Source organism: Sturnus vulgaris, chromosome 19 (genome assembly GCF_052056855.1).
Source record: "Sturnus vulgaris isolate bStuVul1 chromosome 19, bStuVul1.hap1, whole genome shotgun sequence".
NCBI lineage: Eukaryota > Metazoa > Chordata > Aves > Passeriformes > Sturnidae > Sturnus > Sturnus vulgaris.
In genome coordinates this window covers 5174031-5196147 of record NC_142261.1, presented here as the reverse complement: position 1 = coordinate 5196147, position 22117 = coordinate 5174031, and the positions used below count along the sequence as shown (strand labels likewise).

General features: G+C 44.4%; 1 protein-coding gene across 2 annotated transcripts; it reads left to right on the top strand.

Moving 5' to 3' along the window:
* The first annotated feature begins 6 nt into the window (after positions 1-6).
* Positions 7-15819, top strand: PITPNB (phosphatidylinositol transfer protein beta). 2 transcript variants are annotated; one of them, XM_014875073.2, is made up of 12 exons: positions 7-120; positions 1065-1095; positions 1903-2048; positions 2670-2761; positions 2890-2897; positions 4016-4090; positions 5217-5300; positions 9922-9999; positions 10485-10595; positions 11117-11239; positions 14258-14342; positions 15160-15603. In XM_014875073.2, the coding sequence occupies exons 1-11, from the start codon at positions 101-103 to the stop codon at positions 14303-14305; spliced, it is 816 nt and encodes a 271-aa protein (XP_014730559.1). In that variant the 5' UTR covers positions 7-100; the 3' UTR covers positions 14306-14342; positions 15160-15603. The 2 variants fall into 2 exon arrangements, with proteins under 2 accessions (XP_014730559.1, XP_014730558.1); XM_014875072.2 differs by lacking the exon at positions 14258-14342 and having other exon boundaries at positions 15160-15819.
* Positions 15820-22117: the final 6298 nt, after the last annotated feature.

Sequence of the window (22117 nt, the reverse complement as noted above, 5' to 3'; positions counted from 1 at the left end):
TGGCGCGTGCGCGCCTCCTGTTGAGGAGAGCGCGCGATTGGCCGGCGGGGCGGGGGCGGGGCCTGGCTCGGGTGCGGCGCGTGCGCGGAGCGGCGGGAAGATGGTGCTGATCAAGGAGTTGTGAGTGGGGGCGGCGGGAGCGCCGGGGGGGCCGGGGCTGAGGGGAGCGGGCACCGGGACCGCCGTCACCTCCACCGCTACAGCGACTGCCACCGTCCTGCCCGGGCCACGTCCCGACGGCGCTCCCCCGGCCGCGCCCGTCGCCGCCGGGGCCCGCCCTGTGCCGCTCCTGCCGTGTGGCCCCGGGGTCGCCGCTTCCTCCGGGGCGCGGGGCCGCTCCGCTGCTCCGTGCCGCCCTCACGGGAAAGGCCGTTCGAGCGGGCGGGGACGCGGACCGAGCGGTGCCGGCGGTCCCTGGCTGCAGGCAGAGCTCGGCCCCGTACCGGCAGCTCCGCGAGCTCCGGCGCTCGGGTCGGGCCGTGGGGAGGCGGCGGGGCCGCGGGACATTTCTCCCCGTTTTCCTTAGAAAGCAGCTGGGATGGCAGCGGTGACAGCCCCGCGGTGGGGCCACAGCCCTTCCCTGCTCCCTGTTCCCTGTTCTGGTGGCGCCCGGAGTTCCACGCCACTGGGTAGATCTTTCCCGTGGCGGCTCCTGCCAGCAAAGCTGGTTTATTTCTCTATCCCACATTTTGGCTGCTAACTACTTCAGAGTCCAGTAACTTTAGCCTCAGCGGTAGTAAAGGTAATGTGTAGGTTCAAAAGTTTATAAACAAATTTAGCATAACACAAAGTTATGACAGAGCTGGAAGTAGATCCCAGATTTCCTGGCTCTTTTGTGCGGCTTCTACTATCTTCCATCCCTTGTTTTTACTTTCGTAATGTATCTGGCGTTGAACTTTACTTGGGTTTGTTCTATTATACCCAAAGCCTCCCTGTCAGAGATTTCTGAAGAGAAGTTGAATTGGCTCCTTTTGACACCTCTCTTGAACATCTGTGTTATGTCTGTTATCTGCAGGTGAAGTCTAACGATTCATTTTACTGAATTTTCTCTTTTCCTCTTTCAGCCGAGTGGTTTTACCTTGCTCAGTGCAAGAGGTATGTCCTGTTCCTCTTTGCTTTATTTGGACTAAGGGGTGGGAGGGGGTTTGTGCCAGAAATGTGACCAGACATTCCCTGTGCTGTGGCTGTGCTGACAGAGATGAGTGACACAGGGGTGAGCCTTATTCTGATCAGGGAATTTCCAAGGAAGCAAATGCAGCACAGAGCCTTGAGGTGTTCTGAGCCTTCCACTGCTGCCAGTAGAGTTGTGCCCTGTGGCAGCACTTTGCTGCTGATCCAGCACTCAGGTGTAGGAATTGTCTTCCCAGATCTGAAGCCAGCAATTCAAATGGCACTGAAGCACATTTAAATGAGAGTCATGATAGGATGTCTGTCATGACAGCGTGTTGAACGTGCTTCTGAGGGAAAGGTTATGCTTGTTCTGTAGTGTGTGTGTCCTGGGTCCTGTAAGGGCAGCATTTAGTTGGTTGAAAGTGTGAATTGGGAAGGCTCAGAGCTGGAAATCGGTCACTCCAAAATCTAAACTCAAAATTGATATTTCTTGGTGCAGCTGAGAATAACAAATGCACTTAGCTCTTGGGATAGGAAAAATGAAGTTATGGTGTGCACCAAAGTGTTGGGTTGCTGTGGAACAGCCTGGGTGTAAACCTGGTGTTAGTGAGCTGCAGATACGTGTTGCCCAAAAGTTGTCAGAATTCATTAAATATATTTTATATGGTGTATTTTACTTTGCTGATAATCTTTTTTGTGCTACTGAATTGTCAAAGGAAACAGCTAATTGTTAACGTGCTAAAAGTTTTGGCCAACTTTGGTGCTAACATTTGACTTCTCTTTCATTTTCAGTATCAAGTCGGGCAACTTTATTCTGTGGCAGAAGCTAGCAAAAACGAAACAGGAGGTGGAGAAGGAATCCAGGTCTTAAAAAATGAGCCTTATGAACAGGATGGCGAAAAGGGACAATATACTCACAAAATCTACCATTTAAAGAGGTGAGAAAAGCCTTGATGCGTGTTGTAGTCCCTTGGTATTGAGCAAGAAATGTTTAAAGGTGAGGGTAGCCTTCCATTGTTTGCTATTCTGGGACACTTGTGTGTGTTTTTCTGCCGTTTTGTAATTTGCTGAATTGTGCATGAGTGTTCTGGTGAGTGGGGAGATGTGATGGGTGAATTTTAAACATGTGGGATTCTTGTCTGGGACAGCTGAAGGAATTGTTTGCTTGCTCTAGACAGGAGTCAGAGATGACTGGCACATAGAGTTCATGCTGCAGGTCAGGAGCTGCTTGCCAGGGAGCTGGAGGTGAGGGCTCTGAGCAGGGCTCTTCCTCAGCAGGTGTCTTTGCTGCTCTGCAAGAGGAAGGATAGCACAGCCTTCCTTGTGATCAGACAGCTCGTTCTCAGTTACCTTATTATTACCTTTCTCATTTTTTTCTTAATCATGTTGTGGTCAGGAAAGATTTTGAAGTTTCTGTGTATTTTTTACTGCAAGCAACCACGTGCATCTTAACCCCTCAAATTCGGGTAGAATGTGCCTTTCTTATTGGAGTGGAAGGAACCAATGAGGATTTTCAGCTGATAGGTTTTTAAACACATTGTCCGTGTTTGTTTTCCCAGTAAAGTCCCTGGGTTTGTAAGGATGATTGCTCCAGAAGGCTCCCTGGTGTTCCACGAGAAGGCCTGGAATGCATATCCCTACTGTAGAACAAGTGAGTCTGCCCCATGTGTGTTCTTTTCTTGGTGTTTTTGTATGTGAGACCTTTCAGAAACAATTGTATCTAATAATGCTCTGTCTTTTCTTTTCCTTTTCATTGCACGTGTTTTCCAACGACACCAGTTGTGACAGTGAGTATTTGAAATCCTACCAGTTATATATTGGGGTTTTTTGAGATAGATTTTGTCTGTTACTACCACTACAGTTGTCAGACTCCAGCCTGACATATGTGCCTTGCTAGGACTCCTGGTGTAGAGCTCCCTGTTACTTTATTTGTCTGCACGTGGCTGTAATTAGAACTGTAATTTGTCAGAGAAATTACTTCATTTTCTATGTCTTCTTTTATGCCTTTAATTACCATTACAGATGCATAATGTCTGTCCTGGTAAGACATAATACTAAAAAAAGTAGGAGGGGAAAAGTGACATATCAGAGGCTTCTACACTCCTGAATGCAGGAAGAGCAGTGAAATGGAATCAGTCCCTGCCTGTCTGAAATGCCATTGCTGTAAAATGAATTCCTGCCTCATCTGAAGTGGGGTAATTGGGAATCTAAATGGATCAGCATAGCTCAGGATTTGGGTTTTGTTTTTTAAGATGTATGGGAGGCATGTCCTAAAGATTTTAATGCCATTTTACATGTTTTGGTGACCTGTTTAATGAAAACTTATTAGTTAAATGTTAAACTGCTTTATCTGCTCACTTGCAAACATGGTTTAGATTGTTACCATGTGGATGTGACACAAGGAGTAACAACAAGTGAGTTTGAACTGTTGAGCTTGACTCATGCTGATACTTGTGCATTCCCTTCTGGAATCAGCAGGGCTCTGTCACTGTCTACAATTTGGTGGCAGCTGGACCATTATGATCCAGCTTTGTGATTGTAATTGTGCTGTACAGTAACATCTAACTGCAGAATTAAAAATTTGAATATTAGTTGAATATTGAGGTAAGGAACTTCAGGGTTGAGGAAGCTGGACAGCAAATGGCAGGGTTATTTCCACTGGTGTGCACAGGTAGAGCTGGATTTCTTAAACATGGCTTGTTTTAATTTAATACTCACTACTTTAGTTCAGATTTATCATGTACCTGTTTCTGTGTGTAGGTAAAGGGGCTGTTTCTCTGGTAATTTTCATAGATTGTATTGCTAGTCAGGGATTTGTAGTGGCTTGTATGAAGATAATAATTTATCTAAACTTAGAGCAGAGAGGTGTAATCAGACTTGTGCGTTTTGCTTTTAATTCTTACAGAATGAATACATGAAAGATGACTTCTTCATAAAAATTGAGACCTGGCATAAACCAGATTTGGGAACGACAGAGAACGTGAGTTGGGATTTGGATACCAAGCCTTAGTGCAATTGTACAGTTAGTACAGATAAAGTATTCTATACCTGGTACTGGTGGATAATTACTGCATAAAGTCAATGTCTGACCATTGAGTAAAGCAAGAAAAGCATTTTTAGGTCCTTGCAAGGTGGTCAAGCTGTCTCATCTAAGGAGATCCAAGGACAGGAGAAGAGGTTTAGTTTTTATGTTTAGAAGTCAATACAGATGCTTGATTCTCATGCAAATACTTAAATAGATTTTCAGCAAGTCCTTTTTTGTTATTTCATGTTATTTTACTGTAGACATGCTACTGAGAGTTAGGCTGACAAGTTTATTTGAGAACAGGTTTCACGGGACTACTGGAGTTGATCTGTGAACACTGTGTAGTTAAATATTGAAGCTGCCTCTGTAAATTGTCCCAGCTGGTGATGCTCTTGTTTTTCTCCCCAGTCAATTTGGGTCATGTGTCACTTCAGGAAAATTTTATCTGTAGTAATAAACATTTATAAACCATCCGGAGAGGAGCAGTTGCCAGTTCCAGTGCTTGGGTGAGCTGTACCTCTGGGTGTGCTGCACAGAGGGGGGATTGTTCTTGAACAGCTCCTCTGGGTGTGTCTGAGTTTAGGTGTGGAGCTGATTCCATCCTCAGACTCTTACACACCCTCAGACTACATCTGGTCCACCTTCAAGGCAGTCCTGTGCTTCAGGAAACCTATGAAATCACTTAGGTTGTTGAAATCTGCATATTTGCACTTGGAATTTTGGCACCTCCTTTCTAGCTCGAAAAGTTAATGCAGATTATGGAATGGGTAATTGTTCTAATTAGAGCTTGATTTCATTAGGGCTAACAAATGTGACAGATGAATACAGCTTAATCTTAAATCCAAGTTTCCTGAATGCACAAGAAGTGAATGCTTTGTGCTGGTTTAAAATTGATTAATGACTGAATTAAACTGTAATTGTGGAAATCATTCCCTTTAAGAAAGGCAGAGGAAGAAAGGGTAGGTTTGGAGGATGCTGCCTTCACAGCATCCTGAAAAACTCCCTGGCACACACATGGACTGCACAAGGTGCATCACTGTGTGATTCCCAGCATGGGAATAATTCCTTCTTTTTGTTGCAGGTTCACAATTTAGATCCAAACACATGGAAGAGTGTTGAGGTTGTCCATATTGACATTGCAGATAGAACTCAAGTAGAACCAGGGGTAAGTAAATGTTCTCTGGTGGGCCTGGGGTGTAGCATGCAGCTGATTCCACTTGTGCTTTGTGCTGGTAGTGAATAAGCTAAAATGGTGTGGATTTCACCCAACAGAGACATGAATGTCAGATGTTTCTTTCCTGCAGTTTCTTCATCTTTGTTCAGTGATATTCAAGCTATCACCAGTTCACTCTGTGGGGTAATGTCTGAAATCGTGTGCTTGGTATGGTTTGTTGGTTTTTTTTTTTTTTTTTTTGTTATGGTGCTTGTTTAGGAATTATAATTCTAAGTGGCTGGGTGAGGTTTTTTGATCTGCTCCATTTTTTAGTGAAAAGCAATAGTCAGTGTTACCAAAGGAGAGGTCTATTTGTACATTTATTTTCTCAAACATAGTTTTGCCTGGAAAAGCTCAAATGCACGACCTCAGGTAATAGTAGAACTGAAAGAGTGGAGCTACATCTGTAAAATCCAGCAGTGTTGAAAAACTTGTCGTGTATTCAAGTTGTATCCTTTTGTTCTGTGAATGAACATTATCCACTCTCCTGTGGTGCTGCAGTTACTTTAGTTTCAGAACTACAGTCAGCATAAATATGAAAATACAAATTTCTTTAAGCTATTGATGGCATGCATGTGCTGACTTGTGCTCATTGAAGTATGCATAGAAATAATTTGGGTGACAGCTGTGACTTTTCTTTAGATACACATTTAACCCTGCCTTCTCTTAATCATCTCCAGCATACAGTCTGTGTCACTTTATGTTGTTTGTCTATAAAAGTGACTTCCCAGGAGAGAAAGACTTTTTAAAGTGTAAGCAAACGTGAGCACTTGATTAACATCAGAGGAGGCTGTGGTTTTGGAAACAATTTGTAGAAAAGTAGAGTGTAGAGAAAACAAATTGAACTCAGGCTTATAGCTATTTTTGTACAATGAGGACATTAAATGTCTTGTTTAGGTCATAGTGGATCTTTATTACTTGAAAGTAAGTTCTAAAATTCCCATTTTGTACGAATCAGATTACACACGCCTTAAGAGTTTGGATTTCTGTGTGCTGTCCATTTTTCTATCTTGAGGAAATATATTGGAATATAGGAATTGCTCTTCTGTAGTCTTAAAAGATTCTCAAGTTACAGAGCTTGATAGGTGGATCTCTCCCATTTCAGACTTAATTTATCACGATAGGCAGCTAAACAGCTCCACGTTATTAGTGCTGAACCTTGGAATCATCATGCTATGACACATCCCATGGGACAGCCTGTTTGTATACAAATATAATGTGCTTTTGGTTTTATGCCCCTCTTTTCATTCTGTCCTGGATGTTTATAAATATTCATCTCTTCCAGCCTTGTTCCTAGAGACCTTTAACTTCTCGTTCTGGGCATGGCACCACGATGTACGTCCGTGATAAGCAGGCTGGTGTCATTTCTTATTTGAACCTTGGCATTCTTTCAAAAGTGATGTCAGGCAGTGGTTCCCCTGATAGCTGTGCTGCAGCTCCAGGACTCTTCAGGAGATGGGAGTGATTGCAAGACATTTTTTATTAAAAGCCATTTAGCTAAACCTACCTAAAACACACGAGTGCATGTCAAGGCAGTGTACAGTGGTGCTGGTGACTGTTTCAGTTATAAGATATGGGAATATGATATACTTGGATAAACCTGATTTTGATCTTCTGTTGTGCTGCACTAAGCACTCAGAGCTGTGGATGACATTGGAGGGAAGTGCTGGTAAGTGTTTCCTTCCACAGGATCTGTAGGTGAGCTTTTTGCTCAATAACACCAGTAGTATGTACATGATTTTGCTTAAAACACCAATACAATATTGAGCTGGAAAGCTAGAATTTATGTCCATCTACCTAGTTAGTGTGATCTCACTCCCATGCTCAGTTCAATTTTCATGGGTTTGCAGATTAGGCATCAGTCTTGTGTAATTTTCACGTTAAGTTCTAAAAGTTTTTTAAAAATCATTCTCTCCTGTATATGTGCTTTGAATTTTTGTACCATTTGATAGTGAACCATGAGTTCTCAGGAGCACTGTTACTACTATGAGCAGGTCTACAGACTGACAGAATTGTAAAGAAGCGTCCATGTTGTGGGTTTGTTGTGATACTACTTTATTGTATGTGGTTCGGGGACTCTCTAATTCATTCTTGATAACAGATGGTTGCACTCATGCATATTGTATTGAGAATTTGAGCAGAAACTGCCTGTGAAATGGTATTTGTGTATTTCTTTGAAATGGTTTTGCTCCTCTGTCTTGTTATGCTGCTGCAGGCTGATGTTTGTCTTTCTGGCTTTCCAGGGAGCTTCAGGGGTTTGAGCTGTAATATTTGCTCCAGCAGCTGCCTGTTTTTCTTCCTAAGAAGGACTTGTTGTTGTCAGGAGTTAAGCTCTTGCTGCATAGATATTTTCCTTAAACTCTGCAAAGAACTGTTGTTTATTTGTACTTTGGCTCTAGTCCAGTCTTCTTCCTTGCATGCTTGTAGGATTTGTGTGTAGAGAGGAGTTCCTGCAATGCTCTCCTGTCCATCTAGGCTTTAGTCTATAAAGGGTTTTTCCTGTCCTTAACAGGATTTGGGTTAACTGTGTTCTAAAAAGTCTTGGTTCAAAGCTCTTGTCTCTAGCATAGAAAACTTTACTGTGACTCATCTGTTTTCTCGGAATTTCTGTTTTCACTCCTACATCTTACTCATAGATAACATTTTCTTCCCCAGTGTTTCCAGCTGTGGTTATTTGTATGTGGGCCCTAAATGCAAGAGCACAGTTGTTTTTTACCAGTGTTCCTGTGCAATGGGAGGTAGGATTGCAGGTAGCAGCACCGTGTGGACTTGAGTGTCCCTGGGGTATCCAGACAAATCATTCCACTCCATAAACCAGGCAGATCAAGGCTGCACATGTAGCTCAGTTTAAATGCCTCATGCCTCACACCACTACAGTGAGCTCTGCCTTGGCAGGATGTTCACACAGTGAAAATAAATTCAGGGTTGTCTCAATGCAGTACCTGGTTTTATTTATAAAACTGGCACTAAGATGTGAAATTCTTGTGTTTCTGTTTGTTTGGCATGTTGCTGCCCCAAACCAGCAGCAGTTCTGCCAGCAATTGGTTACACAGTAAAATTGTTTAGCCATTGCTATAGCTTGATTCGCTTTACTGTCTTCTCTCCAGTGGCTAAATGAAATTTTTAAAAGGCAGTCATGATCAGTAGTTTAAAACATTCAATATATTTCTGTAAAAACATTTTGCTGTAGTATTTGCATAGCTATCTTAAAGGTGATTTAAACATAAAGAAGGTGACTCTTTTCCCACACAAGGATTGTTAAAAAATTATTTTTAAAAAGTGTACACAGCCAATTGCTTTGGCTCAGTGCTGTACTCAGTGCAGCAGGAGGGGACTCAGGGCTGGATCTCCTGTGCTGCTGTGTATTTGCTCTTTGTGATGTCTGTGGAAAGGACATGCTTTATTATACTAAAGTCATAAATAAGTGGGTTTCACTAAAATTCAGGTGACAAATACGCTGGTTCCTCAGACTCTGAGGCAGGGGAAAGCTTGTGGAGCACCATGGCAGCCCCTGCTGAGGTTGGCTGACTGTTGTGTGAGTTCTTCAAACTAGAATGTTGTTTCAGCTTAGGGGGAGAACTAGAGGAGAGTCCTGGTTTGTGAAAGTTCATAAAACACAGATTACCAATGAGACTGAAATGTCTTCACTCACTTGGCTGCTTCTAGGAAATGCCTGCTCAATTCCCAAAGTATATGTTTGAGTCCTTAATATGGAAGTTTATCTGAGCACCTAGTAAAGTTTTCTAGATAAATTAGGGTTTCTTCAGCCTATTTGAATATGCAGTGTAGGTAGATGTGTTAAAAGAACTGGGAACAATGAGAGAAGACTGGGGAGAAGAAAGTGTAACAGCTGATGTTCTGTAAGTGAAATCATATTCCTCTGAGAGGACTTCCTGGATTTTTCAGCTCCATTTGGCTTACAGTAGGTTTTTGTAAATGTCAGAATGTCTGTGAAAGCATTAACAGTTAATATGTGTAGCCTTGCTGTGTGGATTCAGAATTTAGTCTAGCAGTAGCCTCTGTTCCTCTGTGCTGATGGAAGAACCTGGAGCTGAAAACTGATGTGGTCTTCAGCAGCCCGGAGCTGCTTCTCTTGGAGGTGTTTCTTTCACTCTGTGTTCTGCAGATTTTGGCTCCACTGAAACTTAATTTAAAAATGAGATCTTAAATCCTGCTAAACTTTCTTGGACTTCTCTGTAGCAAGCAGTTGTTCTGCTTTGAAGCCACTTAAACTGTTACAGTTGGGTTGCGTGGGTGTAATGTTAATCTTGGATAAATGCTTTTTATATACAGTATAAACCTTACTTGCTTTCACTAAGCCCAGAGTTTTTAATCCTTTCCTAGTTTCTGTGGCAGCATCTTTATCAAATAATCATTTTCGTACCCCTCATCAGTAAAATTCAGTAAATCCATCTGTTGGAAGCATTTGTCCCTTTCAGCTCTGTACCCATTGGCTTTCCCCCCATGCACAGGGAGTGAGCAGAGCTGTCCATGGTGAGGCAGCAGAAGCTTAACACAGTGGGATATTGAATCTGGTGGTGTTTTCTGACTCTCAGAGTGTTTTATTTTACAGGACTACAAAGCTGATGAAGATCCTGCATTATTCCAGTCAGTTAAGACAAAGAGAGGACCTCTGGGGCCAAACTGGAAGGTACCAGGAGCTGTTGTTACAGCCTTATGTAGTCTTTATCAGCAGAAGAATGAAGTTCGTGGTTCCTTCAGAGCTTGGCTCAGCTCCAGCTGAGGAACAAATTTCCTGTGGCCCAGCACATCCCCCATGTGACACTTCAGTGTCCCCAGTAGCAGCACAGAGCTTGCCAGTGCCCCCTGCCAGCCATCAGAATCTCTCCCAGGAGGGGATGGGCTGTGTGTGCCACACCAGAGATCCCCACAGGGATTGAGCAGCCCAGTGCTGTGCCCTGGAGTGAATCACAGGGACGCTGTCAGGAACAACCCCAAGTTAATGATCAGAATGTTGTTTTTCTGTAATAATGCTGATTATCCTAACAACATAGTTAAATTTAATTAATTTATTATAAATTAATTATATTATCATTTTAATGCGCTAATTAGAATTATAATTTCTAATAATTTAATTTCTAAAGTATTAAAATGTCCCCTATTATCCCCAAACAGAAGGAGCTAGCAACCGATGAGGAGTGTCCCAAAATGTGTGCTTACAAATTGGTGACCATCAAATTTAAGTGGTGGGGACTGCAAAACAAAGTCGAAAACTTTATACAAAAGGTGAGTACTTCTGCCTTTTGGGGCTGTGTTGATCTGGGGGTTTGAGCAGGAACAGTGGTGCAGTTTCCTATTGCTCACAGCCAGGGAATTCCATTTCCCAAGCCAGTCAAACCATTTGTGTCTTGGTTTGCTGCAAGTGGGGCTTCACTGCAAGTACCAGAACAGTTCTCTAGGGGAAAAAAGCAAAATCTTCAGGAAGTGGCTGTACTGGTTTGGCTGCTGCCACTTTGAAACTGGAACAGATTTTAACAACATTCTTCATAATTCTCAAGTAATATGAATGAGTGAACTTCCTTGAAACTCTTTTTGATAGTGAAATTTTTGCATTTTTTCTATGTTAAAGAATTTGAGAAATGAGGTGAATTTAAATTGGGTCCAGAGGTGTGAGGTGGCTGAATCCATCTTAGTGTGAAGCAGCACTCACTTGAAGATTTTAACTCTTCAAACTGAGCAGCTGCTATCACTTCACCAGCCTTTAGCAAGTCCTACCTGTGATCTAATGCTTGTTTATCTTCTTAAAGCAAGAAAAAAGGATATTTACCAACTTCCACCGCCAGCTGTTCTGTTGGATTGACAAGTGGATTGAGCTGACTATGGAGGACATCAGGAGAATGGAGGATGAAACCCAGAAGGAGCTGGAAGCGGTAAGAAAGCTTTTTTTTTTTTTAAAGGCTCAGATGTGCATGCTTCTACCTGCAGATTTATCTGTGCAGAAACTGAGGCAAGTTGTGTGGTGTCCATGCCTGTGTGTGTGTGTGTTTGGGCAATTGCTGGTGAGCACTGTGGCTGCTTGAGTGCAGCCCCACGTGCTTCAAGCCCCCTGCATTCAGTGCTGTCACGCTGGAGGTGCTGTAAGGTAAGTACCTGTGATGTCATTAAATGCAGGATGTCTGCCCTGACTGCCTCTGTCTTTATGGCACCACTCCCATTGCACAAAGTTCTGTTCAGGGCCCTTTTGTCACTTGTTGGTTGGAACTCAAAGCTGTTACTGTCCTGTCCCATCACGTGTCTTGCTTTGTTTCATTTCCAGTCATCACTAGATCTGATTACTTTGTCTCTTCAAGCATGTTTTCAAGCAAGTTTGTGTCACCTGTCAGCTGTTCCACTTCTGATTAGCACACCAAACCAAAGATTTACTTCCAAAAAGAAAGTCAGTAAAATCAGCTGAGATTTTCATGTCAGTTTTCCTGCTTTAGTGGCTGTGAGGACCAAATCTGTGTGGCCTGATGTGTTGTGGGCTGATGTCTGGAAGAAAGCTCAGACTTAGGGCACTGTCACTGCTCTCTCCATTCAGAGGTGGAGGGTCACCATAGACTCTTCTTCTGTAGATTCTTTCCAGAACATGACCTTTGGCATGAACCTTTCCCATGTTAAATCCCGCTGGCATTTTTGCAGTTCTCGGATTTGCAGTTGTATTTTCTCCCCATTTTGACAATTGCCTCATGCCCCAAACGCAGTCAGGTTACCCAGACAGTTCCAGTGTCATGGTCCTTCCAAAACACAACGTGTCTTCAGCTACAGCTTCTGTTTGCATGGTTTGACCCATTCCAGACACCTCTAACCTGGTTGCTTCACACCAGCTGTGGACAGGGGCCCTGTGACACATCCTGTGGTCTGTGCCTGGTGTGTCTGCTCTTGGTACCAAACTAGCTGCAGCTCCTCCTCCCCACTTGTGCTGTCCAGAGACTTTGCAAACAGTGTGGAACAGCCTGTGTTGTGTAGGGATGTTTCCTGGCTTTGGAAGAAGTGTTTCTTCACGGTTCTGTGCTGAGCTGTAGCACCAAATGCTCTTTACCCATAAAGCTGGAGGGTTTGGGTCAGCAGCCCCAGAATACTCCTTGGACAAGGTTGGTGTTCACTCACTCTTGCAGACCTTGTGCTCTCTCATTTGGGTATTTTTGGCAGCTGTTCTTTCAAATCATGGAGGTTTCTTCTTGAATTCTAATTTATGCCTGGTCCTGTTCCTAGAGCCACCTGTTCCCAGGTGTCTCTGGAGGAGGAAGCATAACAGCTGTCCTCCCTAAACTGATTTTTGCCAGAAGGGGTTCCCTTTTGCACATCCATAGTTCTTCATTTGCACTGAAACAGACTTTCTCCAGTTTCCCTGAGCAAGGGTAGTGGCAGTGAGCAGTGCACACCAGAGGTGTGCTGGAGAGAGGCAGCAGAACCTGACACACCTGTGTGCATGATGAAATTGTTCCTTTGTGTCTCTGTGGACTGTGGATGTTTTGTTTCACATTTCTCACTGGTAAGTAGCTCCTTTATAATATTTTTTTCCAAAATATTTGCTGCTCTTTTAGTTCTTACCTTAAGCCAAACCCAGCTCACGTGTCTCTGGGTGTAACATTTATCTTCATTCTTAAACATCAAAGGTATTTACTTAATATTTTCTCATTTTGCAAAGGCAAATTGTTTTTTGCAAATAGCTTTTCGTGTAAGATATTAGTGTCAGGAATTTGGAGTTTGTGTGTTGTTGAAAAAGTTGGGTTGTTTTGGTCTGCTTTTTTGCACAAGATAAATGTATGGTGTTACACTAACCCCGATTTCTGTGGATGTTGTGAAATGTGAGAGGAGTGAGGACCTACTGTCTTGGGGTTTTTCCAATTGTTGCAAGAGGGGTATCTACAAACACCTATAAATGATGTAATTTCCATGGGTTCGTGGTGCAGTGCATTATTGGACAACCTAAGGGCAAAAATATCACTGCCAAATAATATGAATGCTAGTTTTATCCAAAATACTTTGTCATCTTGTTTCATATTCAACTACTCCATCCATTGTGCTCACCAGTAACTGCCATTACATCCCCAGTTCACCACAAAGTGTTTTATGGCCAGGACCTCTGGGAAGTGAATGCTCAGGGTTGAGGTGCTCAGTGTGACACAGATATGTCCATGCCCCTGTTCCTGCAGGGTGGTCAGGAATGGACAGGGCTGCCCTAGGCAGTTCTGTGATGCTGAGAGCCAAACCAGGCACAAAGCAGGGCTGGCAGTGCATGTTCTCACACAGTGTCCTGGTACTCTTCCCCTTCTCATGAACACTCTTTCTTCCTTCTGCTCCGAGCTGATCTTTCTCTGGGTTCTGTGCACATTCCAGTTCTTTTGTTGCTCCTGTGCTTCATCTTCAGTCGATTTTTATAGTCAGGATCTCTGCTTTTGTTACTTTCTGTTACTCTCTGAATCCTCATTAGTGTTCTTCCAGAGTTCCTCTATCCCAGTCCATCTTTTTATCACTGTTTGTTTCACTTGGTGGATTCTGTCTCTGGCTGCTGGAGATGAGAAGCACCTCTGCTCCATGAAACATGCATCAGCTCATCAGTGCAGAGTAGGAAAGCATCTGGTCCAGCCAGAGCCCTGTGACCAACCTCTCTCATGCCTATGTGAGGGTAGAGATGCCACACTGGGTATCCTGAGCAGTGATTCCATGCTGGAGCATCGTGGGCTTGGTAAAAATTCAAGCAGCATTATTTACAGCTGCTCTCCAGTTCCCAGGTCTCCTTGCCAAAAAGAAATATCATACCATGGCCAAACCCCTTGAGCTGTAGCTTATCCTGGCCCTGGCCAGGGAGAAGCAGATCCTGGCCCTGCAGGTCATTCCTTCTCTCATACTAACCACAGTGTGGCAGGTTCTGTGTGTGGAGCTCACGTTTTATTTCACTTCAGATGCGTAAGAAGGGTTCCGTTCGAGGCACTTTGGCTGCGGACGTCTAGAGGAGTTCTCTGTAGGTTCTGAGGCAAAGCGAGCTGTGTAAGTCAACTGTTGGATGGAAAAGGAGAAGAGGGATTAATGTTCTTTTGGATGGGAATTGCTAGCAGAAATCATCTTAATGTCCACATAACCCACGTGGGCCTTACCTTCCTCCTGCTCGGTACTGTAGTGCGGTGATCAGCAGGTGGGACTGACCCACAGTGCCCAGGACACACCACTGATGCAGGCACTGAGGCTGGGAGCAGAATTCCTGCAGCGTTGGCCACCTGCCCTGGTGCCTGGTGCTCACCCAGTGCTGACACCAGAGGTGTGAGATGTGCTGCTGAGCCCTGGCTCAGCCCCTTCTGGGCACCAGTCAGACACACCAGCATCGCTTTGCTGCACACAGAGTGGCAAAGTGATTTGGGTACTTGGTCCATGTCACTCAGGGAAGCTGTGGAGCATCACCTTCCAAACACGTTCAGTTCTTGGAATCCAGTTCCACCCAGTCTTCATAGACACCGAACTGTGTCAGAACGGTTACTGCAGGAGTTACAGCCTCTTGGTGCTTGTGCCCAGCACTTCTGTGCTGCTGTTCCTCACAGGGACTGGTGTAACATCCCAGCCCAAGGTGCCACATCCCACTGATCAGTGTGGGCTCCCCAGTGAAGGGAGCTGCTCCCACCCCTGGGGGCAGGTCCTACCCAAGGACAGCTCCCACTGAGATTCAGGAGCCGGCATTGCTTTGGTGTGACTCTCAGTCCTGGTGGCGTTCTGAGTCCCTGTCCTGCTTGTCCCTGGAGATAACCTCCCTGCATGTTTGGAGCTGTGTGTGAAGAAGCTGCTAATGCAGAACTTGCCCTTGCTCTCTCCACAGCTGCGTAACCAAGGCCAAGTGAGAGGAACGAGCGCTGCCAATGACGAGTGACCGGACGGACGCCGGTGCCGGACCTTGGCCGTGTGTGTGGGTGCATGACTCTGTATATAACTCCACACACACGCACACAGGAGGGGTGGTTACAGTGTCTCCGGGTGCTATACCTGTCCTAGCAAAGATTCCAAGGAAACTGCTTTCATTATGTATACCCCAAGCAAATAAAAAATCAACTGAGTAGTGTCATTTAAAGGATGAATTTTGCTAACTGGTATGTTCATGAATGTCAATACTGGACCAATTTCTGCCCTACTTGTTTTCTCTCCTGTCCAAGTCACTCTGCTCTAACTTGCCCATCTCTCATTGTAAAGGAACACTCAAACAAGTTAATTTCAGTTTTATGTCTTCCCTATGTGATGAGTTTTTGGAATAGGAACAATGAATGTATTTATAGCTATTTATTTCTGGATTGTCATTATCCTCTAGTCAAATCAGAAAAAAATTTATGTTAGTGGAAATTGGAAGACTTTTACTGTTGAATAAGTTTAACCCAAACTTTACCCACTCACTGATTTAAAAGAAAAAAAATCATGTTTTATTGGACTTTTGTACATTGAAATGCTAACAGTTTTCTTCATTAAAATTGGCAAGATTAAGGAAAAATGGCTTGTGATTTATAAAGTAATTTGCAACTTGAAATTTTCCAGAAGCTACTTTTTAGAGAAGTACACTGACAGTACCTGTAGGGCATTTTCCAGTGTATCTTAGGCTGGGCAGTGAGAACAGGGTCAGCCCTTCCCTGCAGGAATACTCCTGCCAGTGCAGTGGCTGTTTTCCAGAGCTTCCCTTTGGAAGCCATGCAGGCATTCTGGATTTCACACACAGCAATGGAATATAATTGTGATTTGAGCTGTTTTCATGTTGGAAATACACTTTGGGAGATGTAGACTTGCAGATATGATGACAGTTTCAGTTTAGCCCCTGACATGTTTCCCTGCTGTCTGTGAGGGGCTGATGTGTGAGAGCCCCTGGGATAACAAATGCCTCCTGTAGGAAACTCCTTAGGGAAAAGGTCTTCAGCATGTTTAAGGAACTATTCTGAGCACATAACGGGGACATTATCCTAATGCTTGTTAGATCAAAGAAAAAGTATTTTTAAAAGCACTAGTTATATAAAGATCTATTAATGCTTGGTTTCCTCCCAGCACCCTTGGCAGGGCAAGCCTTGCCTGACTTCCCAGGAGGGCTCTGATTTCTGTTACCATCAGTGACAAAATATTGCTGCCCTGGCAGCATGGGCCAGGTGTGCTGTGCACCTTGTCCAGGTGCTGTGCACGCTGGCACTGCCACACCTGCCTGGCACTGGTGCCTCACCTGTGCCCTGCAGCATCCACGCCCCAGCCCCACAGTGATGTGTTAGGTTTCCTTTCTGGGTTAGTTCAGGGGTTGTTTGTCCTGTCCCACCAGGAGGCTGGGCTGGTGAATGCAGAGGCATGGCACACACACACACAGAGGTTGTTGAAGGACCCTGGAACCCGAGGGCTCAGGTCCTGGAGCTGTGTCCTGCCATTGTTCACGTGTGGCAACACAGAGGGAAAGTGGCCCTTTGAATTCCATGGATTTGGACAAGTTGTGAAAATTTGAGAGAATCTTGTAGTGATGTACAATGTTTAGTTTGCTTTGGCAGTCTCTGGTGCAACTGACAGTAAAGCAGGCAATGAAATTTAATTAAATAAATTTTATTATAAAAAGCTCTGTCTCTTATCTCAGGCACTCACATTTTGCTCCTGAGCTGGGTTTGGAGTCCCAAAGGCTCATCTCTCCCAGGGCTGGGTTTGGTTTGGGATTTCAGGCTGAGCAGCACCTGGAACCTTGACCCTCCTGAGCAGGGAGGACTCTGCTGTGGCTGCCCACTGTGACGTGCTGGGCTGGCAGAGGTGGGACTGGGCAGGTGCCTCCCACGGGTCACCAGAGGGGCTGAGAGGCTTCTGGGTGTCCCTCCCTGGCTGCTCCCATTCCCGGGGCTGGCTGAGTTGCCCTCAGTGCTGGCTCTGGGGCAGGGTTCTGCCTGCTCAGGTTGTGCAATCACCTGCTGTAAATGAAGGCTTGTAAGGCTCCTTTGGTAAATGCAGAATTGGATTCTGTCTTTACTACTAGCTTGTTTAGCTTCCAGATGGTGAACCAACAGGAAGCAGTGGAAGTGTAACGTAGTTTTGATATAATGGATATGTAAACGTGATAGTTATTCACTGCAATAGACTGCTGTGAACCATATTCCAGCAGTAACCTTTGAAATCCATCACTTGGCTGTACACAAGTGTGATCTAAAGGGGACTTGTAAAGAATTTGCTTTTTTCTGAAGGATTTTCAATCACTGAAGAGAAAGGAGAATGATTTCTGTCTTTTACCTTTACATGTAGACTGAGAAATGTCAGGAAAAAAATCTGCTGAGATTTTGGGTCTTTTGGGATTTTCCACCCTCAGGCCTTTCTAAATACTCTCTGAGCAATTTGAAAACGTCCTGTAAGGCAATTTACTCTGCAGTTCCAAGCCCCAGTCGATTCAGCCACGTTTAGGAGCTACATCAAGTCCTTGAAATGCAGTGCCATGGTTTTATGGCAAAATCTGAAGCACAAGTCCTTTGCTGTGGGTTTTATTCAGTTCATATAATTCAAGAGTCTTCTCCATTGAATTGTGTCTTGATAAAATCATTGGGAAAAGATTTTCTTTGAAGTTTTGTAACTTTTCATGAAAGACTTTCTACTTGCTTGAATTGATATGGAAAATGAATTTTAATCAACAGTGTATACTTGTCAGGAAGCAGAGATTATCCAGAATGATGGCTGCAGACATTTCATTCCTGGGAGCCTCCTCTTCTTGTTGCCTGCTGTGGGCAGAATTCACTGTGCAAACCCTACCACAAACAGTGTTCTGGCACTTAAAATAGTTTTAAAGATTATAATGTGTCGAACCCAGGTTTTGGGGCAGATTTTCAATTGTTTCTACCTGAGGCATCACCTGCAAGAGGACCCTTAATGTGAATTAAGTGAAATCCTGTGTGGCTGTCCCTGTCTCCTCAGCAATGCCTATTTGAGGTCCCACCCGTGGCAGTGGAGCCAGGAGGGTGCCTGGTGTGAGGGGATGTGATTTCTTTGCAGTGACACAGTCTGGAGGTATTTCTGCCACTGCCCTGTGCCTTTTTTTGCTGGTATGCTGGTACTTGTTCTGATACTTGTAGTCACTCTGTTCTGGTGCTCTTTCCCCACGTTTGCTAGTTATGCTGTGTTTTTAAAAAACCTCTCACAGGCGCCAGCAGAGCCCCAGATGTGCTGCTGTTACCCTCTGGGGACAATATCTGCTGTCTGTGCTTCAGAGCAGCCTTGGATTTCTCATTGCTATAAGCCCTAATTTAACTTTAAAACTTTATTCCTCAGGTTGTAGGTATGTTTCTTTCCTGAACCCCATCTACCTTTATTCTTAATTTTTTCTCTCTAAAATTACACGGCTTTCTGGTTAAGAGTTGTGTATCCAAGACACACAAGAAATTCAGGGTATTTGTTGAGCCTGAAATATAGAGCTTCTCCAATCCCAGCTAAAATCTTGATATGCTTATTTACCAAACTTCTGTTTAACAAGCTTGGCTTTAGCACCCTCTAGAACGACATCTAATGCTGCTGCTCCTTTTGCAAAAGTCTCTCTGTCTCTCTTGCTTCTCACACAGACACAGTCCAAGGTAAATTAAAGGAATGTGATTATCAGGACTTCTGAAAAACCCAGTAGTCACTGGCTAAACTGTACCATAAAAAGAACTGAGCTACACCAACATGGGAAGTCCCTGAAAAAGGCTGGAAGCAAAATGACCATAATTGCAATCTGAAAGCAGCAACTTCATAAAGAAGTAAGCGAAGAGGCGGCTCTTTGTAAACGATGATCTAAAAAGTGTTCTGGGTTGTGAGACCTCATTTCAAATGTATTCATTAAATAATATTTGAATCATTTAACAGTTTGAACTCTACTGCACTGCTAATATCTTCAGGGGATTTTTTTTTCTTCAGTAACAAAGGTGCCTTTGTTCCCGCTCAGTGCTCGGGCTGTGCCTTGGATATTAGTTGGAAACCTGATCACCCGACATCACTCCGAGGCTGCGAGTACAATGTGAGTCGTCTGCAACCCGGATTAAATCAGGCCCTTTGTACAGATGCTGAGGGGCCGTGATGGTGGAGGAGCGATGGCTATGGGCAGCAGGAGCTCGTTAACCCTTTGTGCCTTGGCAGGGAGCTTGGGGGAGGCTGTCGGGCCAGCTGTGTGGAGCAGCCAATAGTGCCGGAGTAATTCCTGCTGGAAAGCAAATAATTCTGTAAGGGGGCAGGTGAATTCGTGCTGCTGGACCGGGTGCTTCTTCACTACAGTGTATGAGCAGGGGCACTTGATATAAATTGGAAAAGTCAGGACTGTGAGTCAAGGTTCAGGAACGCACATCGTGCTGTTAAACCTTATGAAGTAACACGATAAATAATAAACACAGGAGCAGCTTATTTGCCTGGTGGCTTTGAGTTCTGGGCCCCACGGTCTCGAGCATCCCTGTCACCCCAGGACGTGCTCTCCAGCAGAGCCAGGAGGTCAGGGAGCCCCGGGAGCCAGCGAGTCCCCAGCCGTGGTGGCCGGGATGGGAGGGATGGCAGCGGGATGCGGGGGATGCTCAGACACTGCCCTGGGGGAGGGAGGTTCTCCAGGATAAACCAACCTGGTCCCCAGTGGGTGAACTCCTGAGAACCAGTGACTTCCAAACCCGCACCCGCTGTGCCCAGCGCTGTCCTGACAGGGAGGGAAGGGGAGGATGGAACTGCGAATGTGGCATCCCAAGGGATGGCAGGATGACGAGAGGAATCACCAAGGACAGTGCTCTCCCCTAATACTTAGGGGAAATTAAGTCGTCAGGACTTTATCGAACACCCTCTGGCTCTCTCCTTTCACAATAATTCAATTTATAAGATGATGAAAAATGAATTAATTTTGGTAGTTTTCTGGCATCACCCACAGTGAGCCAGACTTTCCAGATGCTCGAAGATTGTTCTTTCTCCACTGCGCTTAAATAAATTCCCACCTGGTTCAAGTTTAGGAAAACAGCAGAACAAAGTTGGTCACACAAACTCCACCATAAAACACTGAGGAGAGTTAAACACCGATTAGCCATACAAAGAAGTGCCATTTTGTTATTTATGTTTCACTGAGCTATTTTAGGAAATATAAAACTTTCACTGTTCCTGTAGCCAAACTAATTCACTATTTCTGTCTATTTCTGTTGTGCTGTGTATATATATATATAGTTGTGCTGTATATATATACATTATTTTTTTCTAATATCCTTTTCCCAATGTAATGTCTGATTCTACTTGTGTGTTTTAGAGATGGGAATTGGAAGGGGAAAAATAAAAGCCCAAGCAATGGACTGTGCTATGGACAGAAAAAATTTGCTTTAGAATTTCCTGTGTTTTTACTAATGTAAACTCTCAGTGTTGTATGATTTTAGTACTATCCTGTTTCTTAGTCATCCAAATTCTATGTTAAATCAAAATATATTTTTGGTGTTCATTATATGTACACCAAAGTGCCCCATGTGCTGCAGAAGTTTTCACCTAAGTGACATAAAGGGCACCCAATATACTAAATTGGCAAAAAAAAAAGCTGTTTGCAACAATGGAAAACTCTGCTGATATTGTGAAAATATCATGATCCATACTGAGGAACCTGTAAACCCAAACAGGAAAAATATACACAGCTTAAGGCTGCAGCCATGTAAAGGAACTAAAACCAACTGAACCAACCTTTCAGAAGAGCCAAACAGGAAAATCCTGTGAAGGGCTAAGTTCTGAAATTGCTGTCTATCCCTATGGGAAATGACTGAGGTGGTTAGGTGGTTTTGGTCCCTTAACTCTGTTTATTCAGCTATGCATTTTTAAAAATGGGAAGCCGTAAAGTGTCTGAAGGAATTTGGTTCAGTCTTTCCAGAAACCACATTGTTGGTAAAACTAAGCATGAAATTTTTACACCGGCAAGGTGAACTTGCCAGAAACTGAATGCAAATCAGGTTTCACAGATGAAATTTCTTTAATCTCAATTACAAACCATGTCACTTCCAGACACTCAAGCAGGGAAGGACAAGGAGTGGCAGAGGTCGGATTGCTGGAAGTCCCTACGTGTTGCTTTTTAGCTGGTGCCTCCCAGCTCAGCAGTGTGACCGTGCTGGCAGCAAATCCCTGTGAGGCACCGTGTGCAGACCCTGCTCTGGGCACAGCCTGGACTATGCCAGACCCTAGGACCTGCCCAGAACAGAGCCCTTCCACACCCAAAAATCCTTCTGTTCTCAGGAAGCAGATGCACAGACAGACACTATCCCCTGCCTTTCCTCGGGAGCTGGCTCTGCACTCCCTGCACTCACAAGCTCATCTAATGATTTTACACATTTGCCTCCTGCGTCCATTCCACCACCACGTTCGCTTTAGTTTGAGAGACAGGGGATACAGGAATTTCCCTAAACTGTGCCAGGCAGAAATGCTGAAAACTTTCCTGAAAATATCAGCTGCCAGATTTGGAGACCTGTCCTTCAAAATAGTACAATTCATTTCACCGAATATCTCTGCTAGGAAGGGAGATCCCTGCCAAGAGAAAGCCATCAGCTCTTTTGTGAAGTGGCTCCAGGGACAGGGCCCGCCGCTGTGTGATAGGGAGCAGGAATTGGTGGCACCACGGAGGACAAGGGAGTGGCTACAGCTGAAAGACCTGAAGCTGCACTAAAGACAGGGCACCTTTGGAGAGCTGGGAGTGCAAACACCGCAGAGAAGTGAGCTTGGGTTCCCTCCATGTCAGGGTTTAAGAGGCTCTTGCTAAGGGCTGGCTGAGCTAAAGTGTCTCGAGCATATGGGCTTATTTTGTGCAGTTTCTGTGGTGGTTTCTTCGTTAG

Coding starts and splice junctions, on each gene's coding strand:
- PITPNB (XM_014875072.2), top strand. CDS start 101: ATGGTGCTGATCAAGGAGTT. Junction 10,000..10,484: donor CTCTGGGGCCAAACTGGAAG/GTACCAGGAGCT, acceptor ATCCCCAAACAG/AAGGAGCTAGCAACCGATGA. Junction 10,596..11,116: donor TCGAAAACTTTATACAAAAG/GTGAGTACTTCT, acceptor ATCTTCTTAAAG/CAAGAAAAAAGGATATTTAC.